The following is a 23,535-nucleotide window of genomic DNA, read 5'->3' as shown; positions in this document are numbered from 1 at the left end:
GCAAAGAGTGTACCTGTCTAAGTCGTGAGAGAAGGAGAATGCCGTGGGAGACAGTGTCAAAGACTTTGCTGAAGTCCAGGTAGACCACATCCACAGCCTTTCCCTCATCCACGAGGCGGGTCACCTGGTCATAGAAGGAGATCAGGTTGGTCAAGCAGGACCTGCCTTCCATGAACCCGTGCTGGCTGGGCCTGATGCCCTGTCATGGACATTGTCCCGGACATGACTTGTGAGTGCCCTCAAAACGAACGGCTCCATAATCTTCCCTGGCACCGAGGTCAGGCTGACCGGCCTGTAGTTCCCTGGATCCTCCTTCCGGCCCTTCTTGTAGATGGGCGTCACATTGACTAGCCTCCAGTCATCCGGGACCTCTCCTGTTAACCAGGACTGCTGGTAAATGATGGAGAGGTCCTTTACAACTCAGGATATTCTGTGATTATATGATTTTATGGACTATGTGAAAGTTACAAATGCTAAGAGAACATCTTTATAAAACAGGGTCAACACATAATCAGCAGGTGGTTTTCAGCCTTTTAATAAATGCAGGTAATTAATATCTTGTTATGAATGTAAAATACACTTGCAACACTGTCTCCAAGAAAGAGAAATGTCTGAAAACATAACTCAGTTTATGAAAGGATACATAAAGATACTTAAATGATCAAGGAGGACTGCCAGTACAAAAAGAGAAAGCTGTGAAATTTATTGCTGAACTGGTGGAACGTGTTGGATTCTGATTTCAGTATTTTGTCTCCTTCAAATATCAAAGTTCTTATCAGTTGAAGAAAGTGCATGAATAGTGCTATATATGTTAAAAACAATTGGCACAGCTCACTGAAGTTAGATGCAGATGACGGTTTTTTTTAGGCACCTGAAATTGATACCTGTCAGTCATGGCAGATATCGAATTAGAGATCAAGTGGAGGTCCTTGACTATTGTATTGTTGCAAGTGACTGTGTTGATTATTTTTTGTTTTGTTTTGTTTTCCCCAAAATATCCAAGGAAGAATGCAGTTCTGGCACAGATGGACCCCTAACTTCTTTCCAAGTGAAAGCAACTTTATTGTTCATTTTAATCTGTGCAATAAGCTATTGACAACCCATCATATTTTCATAGACTTGTTGCAGGGATTTTTTTTTTTGATGGGTAGGGAGGAACAGCAAAACATTCAAGATACTGAGAGAAGGAGAGAAATTGAAGGATGTAGTATCCTAGACAAACCTGAAGACTTTTGGAACTTTGTGCATTCTTGCTTGAAAAAGAATTAAACTCTTCTCCTTGTCCCTTTCCCGACCCTTTAGAATAAACATTTTTTTTTTTTCCTGAGGTAGATTAACCTGATTTTTGGCTTATGAATTGCACCAAAAAAAGGGTTAACAACATAATGGTCAGATGCTTACTTGCTTTTCTCTTTGAAGGTCTTGCTCAGTCTGGCTCTTGGGGTTGCTTTGATGAATTCAATCGTATTGATTTACCAGTACTATCAGTAGCTGCACAGCAAATTGCAATTGTGTTGACATGTAAGAAGGAACGTAAAAAAAGCTTTATTTTTACTGATGGAGATAATGTGGAAATGAACCCAGAATTTGGCATCTTTCTTACTATGGTAGGTATTCTATAGGTTTCTAATATGCCAATGATGATTGTACAATAATCGCTTCTAATCTGGTATGTTAAATGTACTTGCTAACTCTTATGTCACTGAGCTCTTAGAACTCACTGACAGTTTGAAAACATTGAGCGTTACTACAAAGACAGTTTACAGGGTCTTGTTTCAATGACATCAAGCACATGAAATTAACAAATGCAGCCAGCATTGTAAATACAAGTTGTTATCTCAATATCAGATTACTTCTGCATGCTACATTCTGGTTCCTAAAGTATGTTTTTTGCTACAAATACGTAAAAATGGCCATAGAGATATAGGTAGAATTAGCCAGTAGAAACAGGACCTATAAGACAAATACAGATTTGAAGTGTTTAGGTAGAACGTTTTTCATACCTCATGGACGTAAGAGAGGCTAAAATGCTGTAGAGATGTGGTGGTAAATCTGCATGGCGATTCATTTTTACATGTGATCTAAAGCAAAAAAGCTCTTTTGTTCTAACCAGATTACATGTTCCTTTGCTCATTCTTCTGTTTGTGCAAGGTGCAGTCAACTTCAAAACCTGTTCTTCTCTCCAGAATCCAGGATATGCTGGACGGCAAGAACTTCCTGAAAACTTGAAGATCAACTTCCGTTCAGTGGCTATGATGGTTCCTGATCGTCAAATCATAATTCGTGTCAAATTGGCTAGTTGTGGTTTCATTGCTAATGTTGTATTGGCAAGGAAATTCTTTACATTGTACAAGCTGTGTGAAGAACAACTGTCAAAGCAGGTGAATATTTTCATATGAGGAAAAATTATCTTGAGGAAAAACTATATATGATGTCACAAATTATTAGTATCTATGTGAAGAAAATGGAGAAGTTTATGTTCACCAAGTAAGCTAAATGACACTTGCAGTTTAGTAGCGCAACCCTCTGCTGTCCTGGAGGATTAACTCCTGCTACAGGTTATCTGTACAAGAATGGGACTGTCATTCAGAACACTTCTTATTATTAAGATTTAACTTTAATGAATGGTCATGATTAAGGCAAATAAAGGGCTTATGTATTAGTTGGTCTTATAGAGTGGATTGAGGGGCATTTGGTTTGTACTCCCTGTGCTTGTTTAGATGTTTCTCAAATAAAGATAGTTTCCAAGGTCCACAGAGAATTCAAAAGAATACTGCTAGTTTATTTCTTAATATTCCTTGGGAACCTTATCTTGGTTCAAAGACTTGTGATTGCATTTCTTTTTTCTGTCACACCTTACAGTTTAGTAGATGGTAGCAGAGGTGGGGAATGAAGTCGTCCATAGTCATACAGTCAAAGACTAGTTGTTGGATGTTAGGAGGCGTTTGTGCCATATGTACCACTCCTCATACACATCCATATTTTAAATGATAAATAAGAATTGTTTCATCCCCGTTAACTTGGGGAAAATTTTTCCAAACTTTGCATATCTTCTAGGTGCATTATGATTTTGGCTTGCGGAATATATTATCAGTGCTACGTACATTAGGAGCGGCAAAAAGAGCAAATCCCACAGATACTGAATCTACCATTGTAATGCGTGTGCTGAGAGACATGAACCTGTCTAAACTGGTAAGTTCCGAGGGCCTGGTAAATTAATTAAACTGCACTTCGGAGCTATGTGGGTTTTTTTTTTTTTTTAATACAATTTAAATCTGTTAAGATGATCACTAGAAGATTGGATGTGGCCCTTACACTGAAGCTAGCTTGGAAACGTTCCATTCTCTGGATGGTTTTCGGCACTGGTTTTGGCTGAGATAGTTAATTTTCTTCGTAGTACCTTGTATGGGGCAGGGGAGGGAGTGAGCGAGGGGCTGTGTGGTGCTTGGCTGCCTACCTGGGTTAAACCACAACACCTTGAATTGTTCAGAATTGTTTTTACATATTTCCCCTGCTACCTATAGAAATAAGTGACCAAATAGAAGTCTATGTAGTAACCTCTTTAAAACCTTTGACTTAAAATGTTTAGTCACTCTTTTGAAATAATCTGTTATTGTAGTAATGAGTACCATCCCCTCTGTCTTAAATGGCGAAAAAACCCTCTTCTGTTGCTGTGATACTTCATCTCCTTTATTAGCTTTTTTACACCTTAGACAAATAATTTACAATTTGTATAAATGTTATTGCTAAAATTTACTTTAATAAATTCAGTCTGTATGTTAGTGATCTATTTTCAATAACTTTTGATTATTGGAAGCATCACATGTTCTCCTTCTGCTGTGTCCTGCTAGAGTGTTTAACACCTAGAAGGTTACCATAGATGGTTCCTTATGTTTTCAAATATTTCTTTAGCTCTACAAGAGTTAGGGATTGTTTTTTAATATGCTAGAATAAATAAAATAGGTTTTAACCTGTGGGGTTTTTTCCCCCCTGATTTTCACTAGATTGATGAAGATGAACCCTTATTCCTGAGTCTAATTGAAGATCTGTTTCCAGATATCCGGCTTGATAAAATAGGCTATCCTGAACTGGAAGCCGCCATTGACAAACGGGTAATGTTTCTCTTGATCTGTGCTGCTGTGGCATAACTATCATGATGTGACATCTAAGAAAATTATTGGTGTTGAATCTACCCAGCTGGTAATAATATGTTTTACTATTTAGAGGAAGAGTAAGCTTTTCCATAAATCTTTACTATTGGCATATTATTATTAACCTTATTCTTAAGGATGTCACTGAATTGTGATTGTGGTGTCCTGTGGTTTTCTTGTCAGTCATTTGTGACCACTTTGAAAAATGTATGTATATATGCTTGCCTTCTGTGACCCAGGATTTAATATTTGTATGAAGTCTAACAATTGGAACATGAGCGTGAGTGTCGCGAATGAGTGGTTTAGAGGCCGCTCAAAGAATCACTGTTGATGGTATTAGCAGAAAGTGATTTTAACAGAAATTTATAAAAGCGCGACTTAACAGAGTTCGATGGCAAGGTTCACTTACTACGTGGATGAAGCGTACAAAGGAAAAGAGCATGGGAAACTGAGGAGTCCTTGACTAGTGTAAACACTACTTAGCAACAACTAAAACATCAGTGTGTTATCAACCTTATTCTCATACTAAATCCAAAACACAGCACTATACCAGCTATTAGCAAGAAAATGAACTCTATCCCAGCCGAAACCTGGGTATCGTGTTAGAATTGAGTTGGAATGATTTATGCAGAGGCCGAGGACAAAAAGGTTAAGGGAGACCCTCCTGTTGAGTCACAAGGTTCAGAGAAGACCCAGCTGGATCCAATCTTAATCTCAGACTTGGACAACGGTTTATGTCTAATACAAAAAGGGTAAGGAGACCCTCCTGTTGAGTCATGAGATTCAGAGTAGACCTGGCTAGATCTACCCCTAGTCCCAGACTTCGTCAACGGTATCTATCTAAGGGATTATATGTGTTTAGCAGCAGTCTAAGGTTCATTTACAATCTTAAGATAGATCATAAGATTTTATCAGACTATATTTGCTAGCAGGTACTTCCATCAATTCGCACACACGTGCACACGGATACAAAGATAGATAAATATACAAAGATATATTTGTAAAAAACCCCCTCGAGTTCAGTGAAATACTCACGTAAAATGTCTTGGCATTTCTCAATGGGAGAGGGTTGATCTTCGAAGAGTGTTGCAGCCCAGGTCCTGTGCCAGCTGGTGACGGTCCTCTGAATATCGCAGACTCAAGAGTTTGCAAACTCTGAGAGGCGTCCCACTCAGAGGGAGATTCTGGGCACAGTCCGCTGCGGTCCAGGAGACCTCAGAGGGTCTCACTTGGGACCGATGTTTGTAGGGTCGCAAGATGATTGACTTCAGTCATCCATCAAAACTCTCAAGGTTTCAGTAACAATAATATCGTTCCCCTTGAGCTACAACTCACATAAGGGTATCAGGGAATGACAATTATCCCCCCTCTTGTCCTCCACTTGGGCCAGGCAGCGGAAGTTTCTGGTACGATCAGTACATTCCCCAACCTCAGCTATGCAAGAGTTCCTGATATAGTAAAGGGACGCTTCACCGCCTGACTCATTACACCAAGGCCGAGGTTTAACGGGAGTTTCTGAGACCTGGGAGAGGCCCAGGAGGGAGGGAGGAATGCACCATCACAGTGAGAAAAGATTTACCTAAAATGACATTTCCTCTCCCATTAGATCTTTTGGAACATTTCAACAGGATATAGAAGGTTAATGAAGTATGTACACTTAAATGATCACCTCTATTAAACTTTCCTCCAGAATTTCAATAATTCCTCAGATAACTATCTAATAGTTAAACAGAGAAATAAAAAACTCAACCCGTCAAAAAACCCCAACATGAAAAAATTGAAAATCAGAACAACATTTCTGAAGAATTTGAGTATATGACTTTTCATTTACTTATATTTAATATGATTAGATACAAGTAAAGAGGTCTGCTTCTGGCTTTCTTAACAAGGAAGAGTTGAATCATCAGCTAATGTTTATAAAACTGTTTTGCTTTCTGTAGTTGATACAGCTGGCTTTAAAAAAGGACTCACAAATTAAGCTTTTATTAGGAGAAACTATAAAGAACTTGAATCTCATGCTTTAAATTGTCATTTCCTAATAAATGAAAAAGAGGTCTTAATAACATGGTCTTCATAGCTCTACTGTGGTGATCTGTGAAGCCAGACATAGAAAGTGTCAACCCTTTTAACAACAAACCATTATCACTTGCTTGTAAGTAGGGTGTAATGTCAGCCCATACTGAGGCAGTGTTGGAAATTTGAAGAGCTTTAGGCACTGTGATTATCTTACGTAAAACAAAATTTATCAAAAGTTCAGATCGGGAGATCTCATGGTACCATTTTAGTGCTATGACAGTGTTTGGAAATTTTTTTACCTTATTTTGGCATATTTTTCTCATATTGTTAAAACTTAAAATCTGGAGAAACCAGAAATGGTAGGCCATCTTGTTTGTCTTGGAAGTGAATCAAGCTTTTATTGAATGGAGCTCTTTGCTGTGTTTTCAGAGCTATAATGACTCAGTAGAATGAAAACAGCTAGGTTGGCACATAATCAAGTTCAAAAGGACTATTTTTATTAGGGAAGGGAGGCAGGAATTGTTGGGAAAATATTATAATGAAGAAATAGTTGTTACTTGAATTAAAGTGGTGGTCTATGTTTATATGTTGTGGTGGGTTGACCCCAGCTGGCGGCAAAGCCAACACCCAGTCATTTGCTCACTTTACCCCAGCGGGTTGGGGGAGAGATTTGGAAGGGGAAAAGAGAGGGGAAAAAAAGCTCATGGGTCTAGATTGAGACACTTTAATAAACGAAGAAGAAAAAGAAACAAGTGAGGCAAAAGCAATTGCTCACCACCAGCCAGTCTCTGAGCAATGGCTACTTTGGAGAAACTTTCCCCCAGTTTTATTGCTGAGCATGATGTCATATGGTATGGAATATCCCTTTCGTCAGTCGGAGTCAGCTGTCCCAGCTGTGTTCCCTCCCAACCTCCTGCCTACCCCCAGCCTACTTGCTGACATGGCAGTGTGAGAAACAGTTCAGCAATAGCCAAAACACTGGTGTGTTATCAACACTGTTTGATCACAAATCTAAACCATGGCACTGTATGGGCTACTACGAAGAAAATTAACTCCATCCCAACCAGACCCAGTACATATGTACAACTGTTAACGGATCTTTAGACAACATGTCAACATGTTGCTTGTGAACATACTTCTTTTTCGATAAGGGAAATATCTAGTTTACAAGATTATTACAGAATCCATGAATGTTAGAAATTGTTAAGAAAAGATTAAGTCTCCACTAATGGCATTGAATTAGGGTGAAGGAATAGCTAACATGACCATCTTGTTTTATGTTAAGAAAGAAATCAGTTCAGATATGTTCTGCTGATGCATCATTAGATTTTGGATATATTACTGAATATATGTCGACTCTGGAAACAAATCAGAAGGCTATATTCTATACTGGAAAGAAAGGAAGCTTGACTGGTTTGGTGTCAACTGTGAGAGCTGTTAAGATGTGAATGATAACGGAATTTTATCGTGTATCCATGAAAATGGTGCATCAGATGTCTTTCTTGTTCTTTGCAAACTCCATTGCTTCAACAGTGGTGTTGTTCATGGTGATGAGGAGTTGGTGGCAGCATATACTTCATGGTTGCTGTTGATGAATTAATCTTGTGCTGCCCTCTGTTCTTGCCTTCCTTGCAGAGCAAGATAAATAAGTTGAACTGACATGAGCTTTGATATGCGAGTAACATAGCAAGTGGTAGTGCCAGTTCCATGGTTCTAACTGACTATGTGACAGTAATTGTAAAAGCTGAGTTTTATCTTACCAGTAAAAAGTTAGTCCTCTTTTTACTGATAATATTTTCTGAGATTTTTTTGTGGAACATAATTATACTTGAATTAAAATATACTTGAATTAAAATATAATTGTTATTTTCAGAGCTTCACTTTTATAACATGATCTTGAGTTTTTAGAAAATTTTTTGACTGTCAAAAACATGTAGTGTGATATGAATCCTTAAGAAATAGTTCTAGCATTTCTCTACTGGCTAAAAACTTTCTTGTTCACTTCCAGCTGGGTCACTTTCACAAGCAATAGCAATACCATTATAGTGAGATAACTTCTTTAAGCTTGGAACTAGTAAAAAGTAGTAAACAATCATATGATATTTGATTCTAAAACATCATGTCTTTTCTTAGAAGGATGATATTAAGAAGTTACTTAAATGTCTGTCTGTACATTGAGAAATATTTAACAAAATGCTTTGCAGAAAAACTTTTGGCTATTGTAAGCATTTAGAAACACGAGTCATCATCATCATCAAAAGGCAACTGTTCTGAGAGGCAAGTGAAAACGCTGTGTGGCTATGAAAGACATAGCTAGCAAAAGTGTTTCTAAAATTCTTTTCTTTTCCTTAAAATGATGTTTTAACCCTAAGAACAGTTAAAAAAAAAAAGAGATGGTTTATCTTCTTTTATTTTTCTGAATACATTATTTGAATACCAAATATCCCTTCATTTTCCAAACAGTTTTTTATATACAAAAAACCTTTACCAAGAGTGTAGTCTCGTGCTGAAGATAGATTTATTTCTGCCTCCCCCCTGCCCCCCAAGCATCAAAATATCTTGTGCACTAAAATAGTAGTGATTTGGTTTTCTGTCACAATCTGTAGGTGGAGGAAGCTGGACTTGTTTGTCATCCTCCTTGGAAACTGAAAGTTATCCAACTTTTTGAAACCCAGAGAGTAAGGCATGGATTGATGACACTAGGACCTAGTGGTGCAGGAAAAACTGTTTGCATCCACACTTTGATGAAAGCCATGACAGGTATGTGAGTATTTATATTGTAAACTGTTATTAAGCTGTTACATTGTAAACTTTAAATCACATTGTTTCTTCATAGAAAGCCTCAATTACTTCATCGTGAGAATAAATTACTGGAAGAATCAGTTTGTGTGTTGTGATACTAATTCTTGTGGTAGTATCTTTTAAAAGCTTAAAAATGTCTGACATTCAAAGTCATATAATAGAATACGTATCCTATTTTCCATATTATGATACTTATATCAGAAGTTCTTATTCTAGAAACATTGAGAAAGAGGAGTATTGTCTGGGTAGACAGCTCAGACAAGTGATTAAAGCATCTCCCAGGTTTGGCTGAGGTAATACTGAAACCTTCCCCTAATCATAAGTATTTAGTCCTTTTTGAACACAATTCATAAGACAGGGTCTTTATCTGTAGTATAAAATAACTACTTTATCATTTTTTGCTGCTAGGAGGTAGTTCCTGGTTTAGGCAGTGACAAAGTCTTCAAGGATATTCATTTTGTGTCCTGGCTGGACGCTTGAGGAGTGTGTGTTTTGTCCTCTGTATTTCTAAAAATATTAGTGGAAGAACTTCTGTTTGATCTTACTAAACTAAAAGCTCATAGCTGGGGGAGAAAAAACATCTCTTTTGAGGTAAGCTTGTGTTACCCCATTTCACAGGCTTCAGTAGGCTGCTTATACAATTTTCCAGAAATGGATAGTTTCTGTAAAAAATTGTTCAGCCAGTCTCTCATCCATGCAGTACCTTAGTGTGCTTAAGAAACACTGTAAGCTCTACATCGCAGTGTAAATGCCTGTTCCATTTAGGAAAAAAAGCAGAAAGAACAGATAGTTGCATTATACTATTTTCCTATATTTTTGTAGCACTGAGATGTGAACTACTACCAAGATAAAGCCACCACAATCCTTTTTTCAAGCTGATCTTCTGGCATAACCTCATGAAATGTAAAACTACCTGATTTGCCAGGCTTCTATCTTACATGTTAGGGAACTCTGATTATAATTAAGATTTTAAGATAAGTAATTTTTTTAGCTCTTTCTTTCAACATCTTATTACTGAATCCTGATTAAGTTTTAAATTTGGCTTTTCTAAAGATGTCTGGCATAGGAGTTTTTAAGCTGTTGTTAATGAGGAAAATGTAAAGGTTATATGGTCATGGTATGGCTTGATAGAATTTAGCTGCCTAAGAGACTTCACAGAGATATGCCAATATATACTTTGCCTATTCCAAGGTGCATGCAAGTGCATAACAGGGAAAACCAAAAAACAATCAATCATGTGGAGCATCTGTCTGGTATTTAGTCATTGGGTTTTAAAAAAGTGCATCCAAACCAAAGGCTTTAAAGTTCTATTGCTTGATAAGCCTTCAAAATATTAAACTAAACCTTGAATAAATTTCATCTTGCTGCTCTTCTGTTTCCGATGAATTTATGAAATGTGAATTGTACTTTCAAAAGTTTCAGAACTTTGTTCTACTTCAAATTTTGGTGGCTCCAATTAACAAATATTGATATATAGCAAGAGATAAGTTTTCCAAGTAAATACACAACTTCTTATAATGGTGAATGCATATTAAACCTTACATTTAGATGTAATGATTTTGAATTTGTCAAAGTTCTCTGTTGAAAAGAAATACCAAAACTAACTGATGATCTGCCTTCATAGATTGTGGACAGCCACATCGTGAAATGAGAATGAATCCTAAAGCTATAACTGCTCCACAAATGTTTGGTCGTCTCGATGTGGCAACAAATGACTGGACAGATGGAATATTTTCAACACTCTGGAGAAAAACTTTAAGAGCCAAGAAAGGTATGATGAAAAACAATTTCCTACAAAAACAAAACAAGCTGCAAGGCATCTCTCTAAAGCACATTAGCAGACTTTTTTTTTTTCTTTCTTTTTTTACTTGGAAGCATTGGAGTATTGCTGCAAGAACTTCTGTCTATTGTATAGCCTCTGTTCTAAACGCTTTGTGTTCAAACTGTGTAGTGTAGCAAATACTGTTTCACTGAACTTGCTGATCCCTCTCTTTCAAATGATAGGCCCTTGTATGGAAGAAAAGTGGAAGGTAAGAGTCAGTTCCCCCAACACTGGTATACGATAAGAAATTTTGGTGCTGTCAGAATTTCTACCTGGTCTCCAGCTGCCGTACTAGAAGGGTGTGAATGTCCTTTGTGTCATACCTGCTAGCCCTGCACATACCATAGTCCATCTCAAATGGCACTAGATAATTCTATTTAGGCAACTAGTTTCTGCTAAAATAATGCTGGCATATATTCTTAGACTGCTATATTAACTAAAGGAGAGGCCTTGATAGTTTGATGCTAGACGGATTCTTCCTTATTTTGTATGAATATTAGTATGTGACCTTATCATTAGGCTTTAAGGATTAAAGGGGAAAAAAAAAAAAATCCTAACATTTGTTGCACTGTCAATTTTCAGGCAAAAATTCTTAGTCTTTAAGGATACAAATAGAAAATACTTTTGGATTTAATTTTGTTGGTTTTGTTTCAAATCTAGAAATGTAGCACCCTTGAGAATGTAGCATAGCATTAACTGTTGATTTTTCTATTTTTTCCCTCAACATGAAATATAAATTAGCACACTCACATGACTTCCTCAGATTCACTGTTTGCAACACTTCTGTAATGTCTCTTTATGAAGTGAACTCGAGACCATCTCATGCCTGAGATGCCTGCCCTGTAGCTATGAAAAGCCTCTAAATATAAAATTATTTGCCTTAGAGGTGAAAAAGTTTCTTATCCGGAACCTTCTTGGTTCACACCTAGCAACGCACCAAGCCACCTATGCCTAGACAGTGAGGATTCACTCAGAAGGCAGATGAGAGTGGAACCGTCTCTGAATTAAGAGCCATCCAGCAATGCACAGCAGGGCTGGCTACTCCCTAAGGGACGGGAAGCCAGAAGCCAAGGGGGGATCCCTTTCCAGCCAGGGCCTCTTGCTCAGGTGAGGTGAGCAGGACAGACCCAAGCCCTCCTAGGAAACAGAGGCAGGCTTTAAGATACATTTCTGTTACTAAATGGAAAGACCTGGAAAAACTTCAAGGAGAACTGGATCAAGTTTACAAGCAGGAGAATGAACAACAAGAATCTTCCCCTAATGGACCTCTTTTACTTATGAAAGTGAGCAAGCTAATTGAGAGACTGATTTTTCAAGTGTTCCTTTCATTTAATCTCACTACATTTACACAAACCCTTTGGAAACAAATGAATGGTGGTTTTAAACAGATCTATAGTTCCTATCTTCTTTATGTTGTCTTATGTAAGTTGAAATAAACCTAATTTATTACTGTGTTGAAGACTGGATCCATAAAACTGTTTCAGACTATTACAAACATGACTTACGCTGATGACACTTTATATACTGAGCAATGGATAATTATTATCAATATGTGATGAAATCAAGTACTTAATTGAAATTGAGTAATGGAAATGGTAATTGTATTAAAAGCTGAGATTCTAGCTGTTTGCATGAATTCAGAATTAGTTCAAAATTTGTTTGTGGAGAGAAGAAACTGGTCCTTGAAAGAAACTAGAACTTCCTCCACAGGCATTTTTATCTGTTATTTTGGATTATAGGTGACCACATCTGGATAGTTCTTGATGGTCCAGTTGATGCTATTTGGATTGAGAACCTTAATTCTGTCCTGGATGATAACAGAACTCTAACACTAGCAAACGGAGATCGGATACCTATGGCACCAAATTGCAAAATAGTCTTTGAACCTCATAATATTGATAATGCTTCTCCAGCAACAGTTTCAAGGAATGGGATGGTATTCATGAGCTCATCAGTTCTCAACTGGAGCCCTATCCTTGAGGTACGGTAGCTAAGTGAATGTTTATGTATTGAAAGTTTTACTGGTTACTTATTCAACACTTCACTGTTGTTACTTTAGGACCTAATTTTGTGACCTTTGCTATGAAATAGCTTTTACACTGTATAAACTTACAGGTCAGTATTTAATATAGCAATGTTTCTGGTAGTTTATACAAAAGTGAATAATGTATTTTTTTCAGGAACATAGTCAACATATTACGCTTTTAAAAACATGGATATTTCACTTTGGAACAAATTTGTAATTTAAGGTATTTTATGCAATTGAAGAACAACTCGGTTGTCAAAATACCAACTACCTGGCAGCCCCTAGTACAGCTTCAGACCAAGGAAGAAGAAAGAGTAAACAGGCTGATTCAGGAAGAAAATATAAGTTTTCTTGATATTTCTTAAAATTAATTGCAGCTGGGATTTAGAACCAGAAATAAAGTCAATGCAGCATCAAAGTATGTAATTTTTAAATTGATGTTCCTACCTGGTTAAGTTGTCTGTTAACATTTCTAGAAGCAAAATGTCTGAAGAACCAAGTAGTGGTTGCTCTCTCTCTGGCATGGAATGAATCGTTTACAAAAACAGAACATGTTATAGGTGTGCTTTGGAGGGAATAACAGCATACAACATATTCAGATTTCAAAGTGATTTATAAAGTGAGGTTTTTTTTGTATACGTCATCTTCCATCTTCCAAAAACCAGAAAAAAAAAAATCCTCATCTTGACTGAATGCTGGTAATAATATAGTGAAGGATACATTTAAAGACTTGAGCATACTATGGGTTTTTTCATGTAGCAAATATCTTGGTAAAGTTGAAATATGAGTTCTCACAAATCTACCTAATGCTCCGTAGTAATATCGTTCAACAAAACTTTCAACATTTAATTCCAGTTTTCTTCCCTTTAAGAAAACAGTGGAGAAAATAGCAGTAAAAAAAAGTTGGTCTCAGATTTTTTTTTTTTTTTTTGTTCTTAAGCCCTGTATTGCCTTAGAAATATATTGGTGAAGTAGGCTTCTCAGAATTAACACTTTAAAAAAAATTAAATTAGAAGAAATATTCATTTATTTTCTCTTTATTTTTTTCTTGTCTAGTGGGTCTTACTGAGAATATTTTGTTGATGTTATTTTTCTTTGATGAAACATAGACTGTCTCATGAGTATCAAAACCTAAAACTTTCTTCCTTGTGACTAAGACACTGATTCCTGTGATCATAGAGAGAATTACTTTATTACCTTCTCCTGAAAACCAAGTTAATATACCTTTCTTCTGTATAATCCCAAATTAACATTCCTTTATATGGGCTTTAAACTTTAATTTTAAGCTAGGAATAATTTAGTATTCCTGTTTATGAAATTACAACATCATGCAGGCCCTTGTAGCATATTTACCGCCTTGTTTGCAGACTTAAAAGAACAAAACTTCACAGGTTACTATGAGCTGACAGACTGAATTTTACTGTCCTCCTTTCTAGAAAGTATCACATGAACAAGTTTTTTTAATAATTTTTAAAATGAATGTTTCACAGTCTCATTCACTCATTTCACCTTCCAAATCAAGTAGAACACCTGTGGAAAATACGACTAGTGCTCATGTAGACAGTGTTGCTTAACTAGCCAGATGAAAATACAATTGGCTTCATATTAACTTTCAGATGTTAGTAGTTGAGGAAGCCTTTTGTAATGATTACTCTGTATTATTTGCAGATTTCTTATTGTTTTAATCCATAAAGCTTCTCAAGCTTGTAAGTCTTATATAGCTTGCTTGTTTATAACCAGATTCCTTGTCCATAAATCCCTGATTTGTCTGGCAATGGAAAAAAAGTTGACATACCATGGGGCATGGTCTGTGGCACTGCCTAGAACAACTGTCCTTAGCGTATTAGAGGTTTCAGCACAGACGGAAATCAAGAGAGAGACAGTACGCTGCTGTCCAAGCCCTGAGTGGCAGGCAGTGCCTGGTGCCTCTTCCTGGGGCTGGAGACAGTGGAGCCGCCCCAGGGGAAGTGTGCCCTGGGCATGGAGTTATCACGTGAAGGAGCTGTGGGAAGGGATGAGAAGACTTGTGTGCCTTCAGGGAAGATAACCAGATCAGCAGGATCTTTGCAGAGACACTGCAGACTCAAGATCCCTAGCCCTGTAATGGAGAGTGAGTGAGAGACCACATTCAAAGCTTTGGTGAACAGAAACTCCCAAGATGAGGAAGGCTGTAAACTTGTGATTTCTGGCAACAGAAGCGAGGTTTCTTTTCCACCTGCAGATCTGAAATGGCAGGTCAGGTGTAATGCCCTGAGGATAGGTGAGGAGCAACAAGATCCACTAGGGGAAGCATCAGAACCCAGCTTAGCCTCAACAAATTAAGAGGAAAAGGAGTGTGATTGTCATCAGAGACTCCCTCCTGTGATGGAGGCACCCATGTGCTGTGATATGTTGCCTATGGAGGTTTGCTGCTTGTGAGGGTTGTTAGCATATTTCTCTAATAGGGCTTAGAGCCTCTCCCTTTTAGAATGATACTAAATCATATGGAGCTGGCTGTTCAACCACAGCTACTTAGTAACACTTGAGAATCATCACTAATTCATTTGATGGGTTTCTTTGCCAAGTCCAAAATGTTTGCGTTCCTGTTAGGAAAAAAAAAAGTGTTTAATAAGTTCCCTAAAAATTTGGCTGTTATTGAAGTTTTACCAATACAAATCCATGCAGTCAACACAAGTGCCTTATGTCTATTACTGCAAGGCTTTACTTTTTTTTTTTTAAACTAATATGGATACTTGGGAAAGCGTAAGTATATATTATGCATATAGGACAGTGGCTCCCATGAGATTCCACTTGTGTTGTTCCTTTCTGTACTTATAGCACTGCATAGGGCCTACTGATGTTAGGTTCTCACAGCTTTGCCTCCTTGCATTGGTTAATTTGCAGACAACTTCTTGAACGTTTCAGTTTAAATTGAGCTTAGATTCAGCTGCAAAGACAGCAAAACCAAAGAAGAGCATTTTATTTTGCTTTATCAGTCATGATTTACCTCCTCACTTTAGTGATATGCAGACTAAATTTAGTTGTGTTGAAGTAAGTGTTGCATGGAAGTAGTTTCACTTAATCCATGACCTTATGCTTTTAATTTATTTTGGTGGTAGCAACAGTCAAAAGGAAAAGAACAACATGTTTTTTTGTTTTGGTTTGGTTTGGTTTTGGATAACACAAAACAAATTACCTTCATTTCAGCCATGAAACAACCCTTCCAACCTCCCTTCCTCTCCCCCCCCAAAATTGGCTATAAAATTACAACCTATAGTTACTTATCATTTGAGCCAATAGCATTTATTTGTTTTTTGTTTGGTTTGGTTTTACTTCATAAATAAAATATCTTGATGGCTCTTTCAGCACATCTCCTTTTAAATCTATTTTGTAGTGCAATATACTACATATTCCAGCAGATCAGGGTAGATGTTAATCTCGCATTGTTCACTAGAGAATTTCCTTACTTTTGTAATAGAATTAAATGGAATTTTCTTTCTTTAGTTCCTAATTCTCAGATGCTGAATGAAACATAGTATTTGTTGATATTTCAGAAGAACCTTGAAAAATAATTAAAAACAAATACGAATAGCTCAGGAAGTTGTTGTATATATTTAGATTTCCCATCCTTACAGTTTATAAGCAACTAAATATAGCAGCCTATTGGGATGACATAAGCAATTTCCAAATTCAGTGAAATAGATCTCAAACTTTTCATATTGCTGTTCTTGTCTAACATGCTTCTTAAGCAGCTTTTGCAAAGTGATCAAAGGTATTTGATCCATTACTCATCAACCTCCTCCAAAGCAAAAACATTTTACCAACTTTTCTACTTACCCCTAATATTTTCTGAACAGCTGGTGAAGTTCCAGATATCTATTTTAAGTGGTTCTGCCATTTAATCTTTAGCACTTTGTTTTCCACCTATCTGATTCTAGAAAGCTTTTTCATATATCTACCTATTTGTAATCAGTCCCAGAGTTTATTTACTTTGGGCAGTAAAAGATAGAGCTTCAAAAGATTATGAAGATAGAAATGTAAAAAAGGATCACAGAAGCACAAAATAGCTGAAGTTGGAAGGGACCTCTGGAGTTCGTGTAGTTGAACTCGCCTCACTCAAAGCAGAGTCAACTAGAGTAGGTTGCTCAGGACTGTGTCCTGTTGAGTTTTGAGATGGAGACTCCAAGAAGCTCATTGAGAAGCCTCTTCCAGTGTTTGACCACCCTCACAAAAACAGCAAAAAGTTTTTTCTTATGTTTAAATTGAATTTATTTGATTTCAATTTGTGCCAAATTTTAGTTTGAATTTTGGGGAAGAATCTGCAAGTGTTTTTGCTGATAAGTGTATTTTATTAGGAAATAAATTCATGGGAAGTAAATGAGAAGCAGTCTGCCACATATATGAGAGAAAGCTTCTGGGTAACTCGAAGCAGGTTACTACTTTGAGATAAAGGCATCAAAGAACAAATCTTGTTCTATGATCTTGAAAAATAGGTAGTTTTAATTAGTTTTTGTTTATCCAGCATTACAGATACTGATATGCACAATAAAAATGCTACACACACCAGCAGACATCCCCTCCTGAAATCCTAACTTTTTTTCTGCAACTGCCAGATGTTTCTGGGGTACCCTGTATCACTGCTAGAAACTAACGTACAGAATAAATCAAACTTGTGTTCAGTACACGTGATATTCTTTCTTTGCAGAGTTGTTGTATACCTTCAACAGCCATTGTGATTAAAAAATATTTGAAAAGAATGATTTTTATGCTGTTGAAAATTTTAAAGTGTTTTTTTTCTTCAATATCCATGTTTAACATCCAGTAGGAATTATGCATACTTAGGTAAAGTTTGACCTTCTGCTAGCCAAATCCTGCCCAACAGACAGGAAATCTGAGCCCCCCCAAAAAGAAATCAACTTTCCATCCTCACCAGACCTGTTGAATTAATAGAGTTGAATTTACTGAGACTTGCATTGGGAACAAAATTTATTTTCTCACTGTGCTTTGTAACAGGGATTTTTGAAAAGACGTTCCTTCCAAGAAGCTGAAATTTTACGTCAGCTGTATTCTTCATCATTCCCAGACTTACACCGCTTCAGCATTCAGTCTCTGCAATGCAAGACTGAGATGTTGGAATCCTTTGTGATTATGCAGAGCATTAATATGATGCAAGGCCTTATCCCACCTAAGGTAAAGTAGTGTGGATTTTTTAATATTTACTTAATCTAATGGAGATAATTTTAAGTCATGAGGTTATGTAGAAAGGAGATTCTTTGATGACTTGGAATATAAATGAAGATGCAGGTTAGTAAGGAATACCTTCTTTTTCTTTAGAAAATAATAGCTAGGATGTGCCCTCTTTCACATTTGGATTTGATGTCAAGCACTGACATGTAGCATGCATGAGACAGCATTTTTCCTTCAGGTTTTTTTGGGTGGATTGTTATCAGATTATAAACTAGAACTTAAACAGATCAAATGCTGTAATGGGTGATATTTACAGGGTGCTTTTCTATATTTTGTGGCCTACTTGATATTGATTCAGTCTGTACGTTGACGAAGATGTCAGTAAATTTAAACATGACTGAAGGCTTTTAACCTGGTGTTACTAATGATTATCAAATAGAATTTTTAGGCTATTGAAAATAAAAACCTAACTCAATCCTTCAGGAGCAAGGAGGGGAATTGACTCCAAAATACTTGGAAAGGCTGTACATCTTCTCTCTTATGTGGAGTGTAGGAGCATTACTAGAACTGGAAGACAGATGCAAAATGGAGCACTGGCTTCGAAACCATGCAACAATAAATCTTGATCTTCCCTGTATCCCAGAAGGCAGTGAAGATACCATGTTTGATTATTATGTGGCATCTGACGGTTAGTAACCCAGCTGGGTGGTATGGGGTAAAACTTAAAAGTAATTTTAAAATTGTGCTTCTTTAGAGAATTAATTCAGAAGTTTTTGTAGCTTACCTTCTTTTGTCTTCCTTAGCAAGTTTTGTTTTACAGCTACACTTTACTGGTAATGCTGTATAAAGCTTTCCCCTGTTTCCTGTGAGAAATCAGAGTGTGGATATATTGCTACAGAAAGCTGCATGGACTTTGAGCCGATGAATTGTCAAGTGAACAAAAATAGATAAGCCTTGTCCTTGTCATAATTTATGTAGTAAGCCTCTTAGATCCAACTTGAGAGATTCTGTGATTATATGATTCTATAATTTTGGTCTGATTTTACAGACTGGTATTACTGTATGTGAGACAAAGGCACTGACAGACGAGTCAACTCAATGGAAAATAAAAGAAACAACGATGTATTTCTAAAACATTAACTTTGTTTCTTTCTTATTAGGTAAATGGATGCATTGGAATACATGTGTTGAAGAGTATGTATATCCCAGTAGCAGCACTCCAGAGTACGGCTCCATTCTTGTGCCTAATGTTGACAATGTGAGAATGGATTTCCTTATTGAAACCATCGCGAAACAGGGCAAGGTACTTTTTCTATATTTCACATCTAAATAGTGCTAACAGTACACATGATAAAGTTTTTGAATTAGAAGTGAAATATTATATTATTGAAAAGGAAGAACTTCGTTTTTTTAACATAAAATGGTGATTCCAGGTGATTCCATTTACATTCATGTAAATATGCTTGAACTCTTGAATACTCACTGCTTCCAGACTTTTTTGCCTTCCCCTTACCCATCCTTTCTGTAGTGGAAATAACCGTAATTACGGTTTTACTTGAGATCAGGTCAGAACAGAAGTAATTTTTTCATGTAGCTGTTGGAGAGGGGGAGGCAAACAGGGCAGCAGAGTGCCAGACTCTGCTGATATGAACTCTGCCCAAGTGGGGCAGTGACAGGGTTTATGTACCTTTAGGTTATGCAACCCATTCTTCACCAAAACTGTGTCAGATAAGCAGAATATGGTAAACAACATCATCAATTGAAATCTTTCAGATACTGAGGCTCTAAACGGTACATCCTTTTTCAAATAATCAACTCCTTTTACTATCAATCCATTCCTTTGTTAGTTAAATCGTGCTGACTGACATGACCATTAACTGCAAATATTTTTAACTTGTGAGGCCTGCAAAAGTCTATGAGACATTAACTATTTTGCTTCCATATGTCCCTTGTTGAGAGTTCACTTTACATAACTGTTCTAGTTTCATTTCAGTTTAAAAGCTAAATGGCATTGCTGAGGCTTTGCCAAGACACCCAGCTCTTGTGTTTCATCTTATTTCAATGTTGTCTTTGTCTAGGCTGTCCTACTAATTGGAGAGCAAGGAACTGCAAAGACTGTTATCACCAAAGGTTTTATGTCAAAATATAACCCGGAAAGCCACATGACTAAGAGTTTGAATTTTTCATCTGCAACTACGCCATTAATTTTCCAGGTATAGTAGTCATTCACTTTCTAATACAACGTGACTGGATTCTGAGATTGTTCTGAGAATTTGCCAGAATGATGCTTCTGAAAGTGATTTATTTAATTGAAGATGAGTGTAGAAACAAAAAAGCACCTGCTCAAATGGACTAAGTGTCCTAACACATGATTTAAAAGACTTCTGTAAAAACCATGTTCCCTTCAACTTCTTCAGTAGTTATTGAGCTGTTCTTGGATTATTACAATACCATGCATATTATTTGCTTCATCACATTTAATGTGCTTATGTCAAATGTATCAGTTCTCACTAATTGGGTAGAGCTGACAGTGACTTCCCTCAGATTTCACTAAAAGCCATGTGTAAAATAAGTGCTACCCACAACAATCTGTCATAAGAAGTGTGCTGTCTTCAATTTAAATTTCAGTAAATTAAATTACTCATTAAAAATGCGTAGCCATGCAGCTACTCTAAATAGAACTATGAATACTTAAATCCTGAACTGTACTGCCTGTCCAAATTTCTACTAAGCTATTTTAATTACTTCAAGTTTCTTTAACCTGCTGGCAATATATATGGGAAATATTTTTAATGTGGTTTGGTATACCAAGCTGAAGTACTGTCTGTGCTGTAATCAGAAGTGCTGTCTATAAGCTTGATGCATCATCTATCATCTGGCTCTACAGCATAGTAGAAACTATTAACATGTTTAATATACAAGTAAGTAATTTTGGTCTTATTTTCCTTAGTATTTTCCTTCTATTGATTGGGCTATAGAAACAAAAAGTAGTGTCAGTACCTTTATTTTTATAGAATAGATGTCAAGTTTATTGATGATAGATGATAGTCTGTTGATGATCAAGACATCTGAAGTAGATGTGCAAGTCTAACAGCCAAATCTCTGACAACAGTCTAGACCAAAGCATTGTCTGTTACGACACATGCTTTTAAACTGCTCTGACTTTCTAAAATCTTGGTCTAACTGATGCCATTTGTGTAAGAAGGCTTTCCAGGCTGTACAGGAGCCTAGGCACAATGTAAGAATGCAGATATTTAGATTTGCACTGAAGAATAACTATGCATAGTAAAGTGAGATTTCACTTGATATAGAATAAATAAAACTGGACCTTTAGAAGGATGGAGCAATGGAAAGATGATGGGAAGAAAAGTAATAGTAAATCTACTGTTAAGCAAAGTTATTTCATCAAGTCTATTTATGTATGTGAATTTAATTATCATTGCTTTTATGAAGTACATTGATGTCTTCTGGAAAGGTCTTCAAGAATCACATCTTTCAGATCTGACAGATTATTAGTTTAATCTTTATTGCTAGTAACTATCAATTTTGCTGATAAATGAAAAAATGAAAGAAAAGTTTGAAATGGTTTCAGAATTATGAAGCTGTTAGGCGTGGTTGTCTACACGAGGCATTTGTTATATCTGATACCAACCTAATGCTGTATAGCATGAGATTTCAGACATTCTAGTTGAACTAGTGCAATTACCTCCAGCAGATGTGTTGTCTAAACCTTCCTTAGTAAAATTCTGTGTAACAAAACCATCAACACGTTTAAATAGTTGAATCATGTATGAAAGGAAGGGCTCTTTGTAACTATGCTAATAATTGCTTTTTAACAGCGTACAATAGAAAGTTATGTGGACAAGCGCATGGGCACAACTTACGGTCCGCCTGCAGGCAAAAAGATGACAGTCTTCATTGATGATGTGAATATGCCCATAATAAATGAATGGGGAGATCAGGTTAGTTTGTGAAAAAGGAAAAAAGAAGGCAAAACGTATTTTCTTTCTTTCCTTGCTACACTGTAAGACTGGCTTCTCTTCTCAATCAGGCAGTAGGGAGTAAATTTGACATGTAGTGCTTAATTTACATAGTCTTCTTAAAGAACCCATCTAGTTTTATATTGTCATGAATTAATTGAAAATAAATATACTGACTACAAAGAAGCAGTTCGAGTACTCCTTAAAACATGCCTGTATAATTTTAACAATGTTTTTTACAAACACTCATTTTTTAATTAAAAAAAAATTTTTAAAAAGTTAGAAAAAACCCTTTGGCACACAAATTGTAATAGCAAACTGGCTGTGTGGATGATAATTAAAATACTGTGAATGCTGAGAGGCAAGAAGTGACTTCTCTGCTTTAGGAAAAGTGGAAGTAATCATTATGTACATTGGCAAGATGGTTCTGAATTATATTGCTTTGGAAACTAGAATTTCTGGAGAAGTACAATCGTATAATGTACCGTCTGTGAAATGTTTTCAACTGGTCAAACAGAAAAGCAGGGGGTTCATTTATGACTAAGGAAAGGAATCTTGCATTCTTTTGTATGTAAGTAATTCTATGTTTGCAGCTTGAAAAACCATGTTTGTGATTGTTACACATGGAAATTTCATCAAAATATTGATGTAGCAGATGCAACATGTGAAGATGCATCAGCTTGGGCTGGATTAGAACAAACTGGAAATTTTGTGTTAAAAAGGGAGAAGTATTTCCAATGCAACAGTATTGGAAATCATGCAGCAATCAAGCGAGAATGAATTGAAATATGAAGGATTAATTCTAAGCTAGGGATTCCCTTCTACTCCCAGGATTTTTGTCCACAGATATTACTAATGAAAAGGTCAATCTAAATATGCTTATTTCTAGCAGTGCATTTTTCTCCTGAGGCAGATAAGCAGGAGTTTGGGGGAGAAAATAATAGTATACTCTTTATTAGGTCTTTCAAGTACATAAGTATGTTTTGTATTTCATTTAGTTCTGTGTATAATATTCTGTTGCATAATATCTGGTTATTTTACAGGTCACTAATGAGATAGTTAGGCAACTGATGGAACAGAATGGACTGTATAACCTGGAAAAGCCTGGTGAATTTACCAACATTGTGGACATTCAGTTTTTGGCTGCCATGATCCACCCTGGGGGAGGTCGCAATGACATTCCACAGAGGCTCAAGAGACAATTTTCTGTGTTCAACTGTACTCTGCCTTCTAATTCTTCCATTGACAAAATTTTTGGTAAAGGGAAATTAGCTTTGTATCCATCCCATTTTTGAAAATGGTAGTTGATTTTTCTTTATCCCTGTATTTATAAACATTGTGATTAAAATTAAGGCTTAATCCCCCTCTGATTTCTTACCAGCACATTTTCCTTCAGTAATCACTGCCCACATGCAACTTCATCAATCTGTAAGTTTTTCAGGTCCAATCACACCTCTGAATCTATTGATATGCTAAGTGTTAGGAGGAATGGCATGAAGGCCATTCCTAGTTTTCGTGACAATGCTGGAGAGTTGCTAAGGTGCTACTGGTGCTAAGAATGAGTGACTAATG

The 23,535-nt window shown here is 36.6% G+C and overlaps 1 protein-coding gene across 1 annotated transcript in view; it reads left to right on the top strand.

Moving 5' to 3' along the window:
* Nucleotides 1-222: 222 nt before the first annotated feature.
* The window catches only part of LOC104082330 (dynein heavy chain 5, axonemal-like), a gene marked incomplete at its 3' end in the record, with an annotated part of 32,967 nt that continues 9,654 nt past the window's right edge, over nucleotides 223-23,535 (top strand). Inside the window, exons 1-14 of the mRNA XM_009585425.1 lie at nucleotides 223-229; nucleotides 1,420-1,607; nucleotides 2,187-2,381; nucleotides 3,058-3,192; nucleotides 4,005-4,112; nucleotides 8,774-8,927; nucleotides 10,594-10,740; nucleotides 12,531-12,772; nucleotides 17,810-17,986; nucleotides 18,467-18,671; nucleotides 19,144-19,286; nucleotides 20,062-20,196; nucleotides 21,823-21,945; nucleotides 23,007-23,220. Of these exons, the coding sequence (XP_009583720.1) occupies nucleotides 223-229; nucleotides 1,420-1,607; nucleotides 2,187-2,381; nucleotides 3,058-3,192; nucleotides 4,005-4,112; nucleotides 8,774-8,927; nucleotides 10,594-10,740; nucleotides 12,531-12,772; nucleotides 17,810-17,986; nucleotides 18,467-18,671; nucleotides 19,144-19,286; nucleotides 20,062-20,196; nucleotides 21,823-21,945; nucleotides 23,007-23,220 (2,173 nt within the window). The remainder of the gene's footprint in view (nucleotides 230-1,419; nucleotides 1,608-2,186; nucleotides 2,382-3,057; nucleotides 3,193-4,004; nucleotides 4,113-8,773; nucleotides 8,928-10,593; nucleotides 10,741-12,530; nucleotides 12,773-17,809; nucleotides 17,987-18,466; nucleotides 18,672-19,143; nucleotides 19,287-20,061; nucleotides 20,197-21,822; nucleotides 21,946-23,006; nucleotides 23,221-23,535) is intronic.

This window comes from Fulmarus glacialis, unplaced genomic scaffold, assembly GCF_000690835.1.
Source record: "Fulmarus glacialis isolate BGI_N327 unplaced genomic scaffold, ASM69083v1 scaffold5289, whole genome shotgun sequence".
NCBI lineage: Eukaryota > Metazoa > Chordata > Aves > Procellariiformes > Procellariidae > Fulmarus > Fulmarus glacialis.
This window is presented reverse-complemented; position numbering and strand designations above follow the sequence as displayed.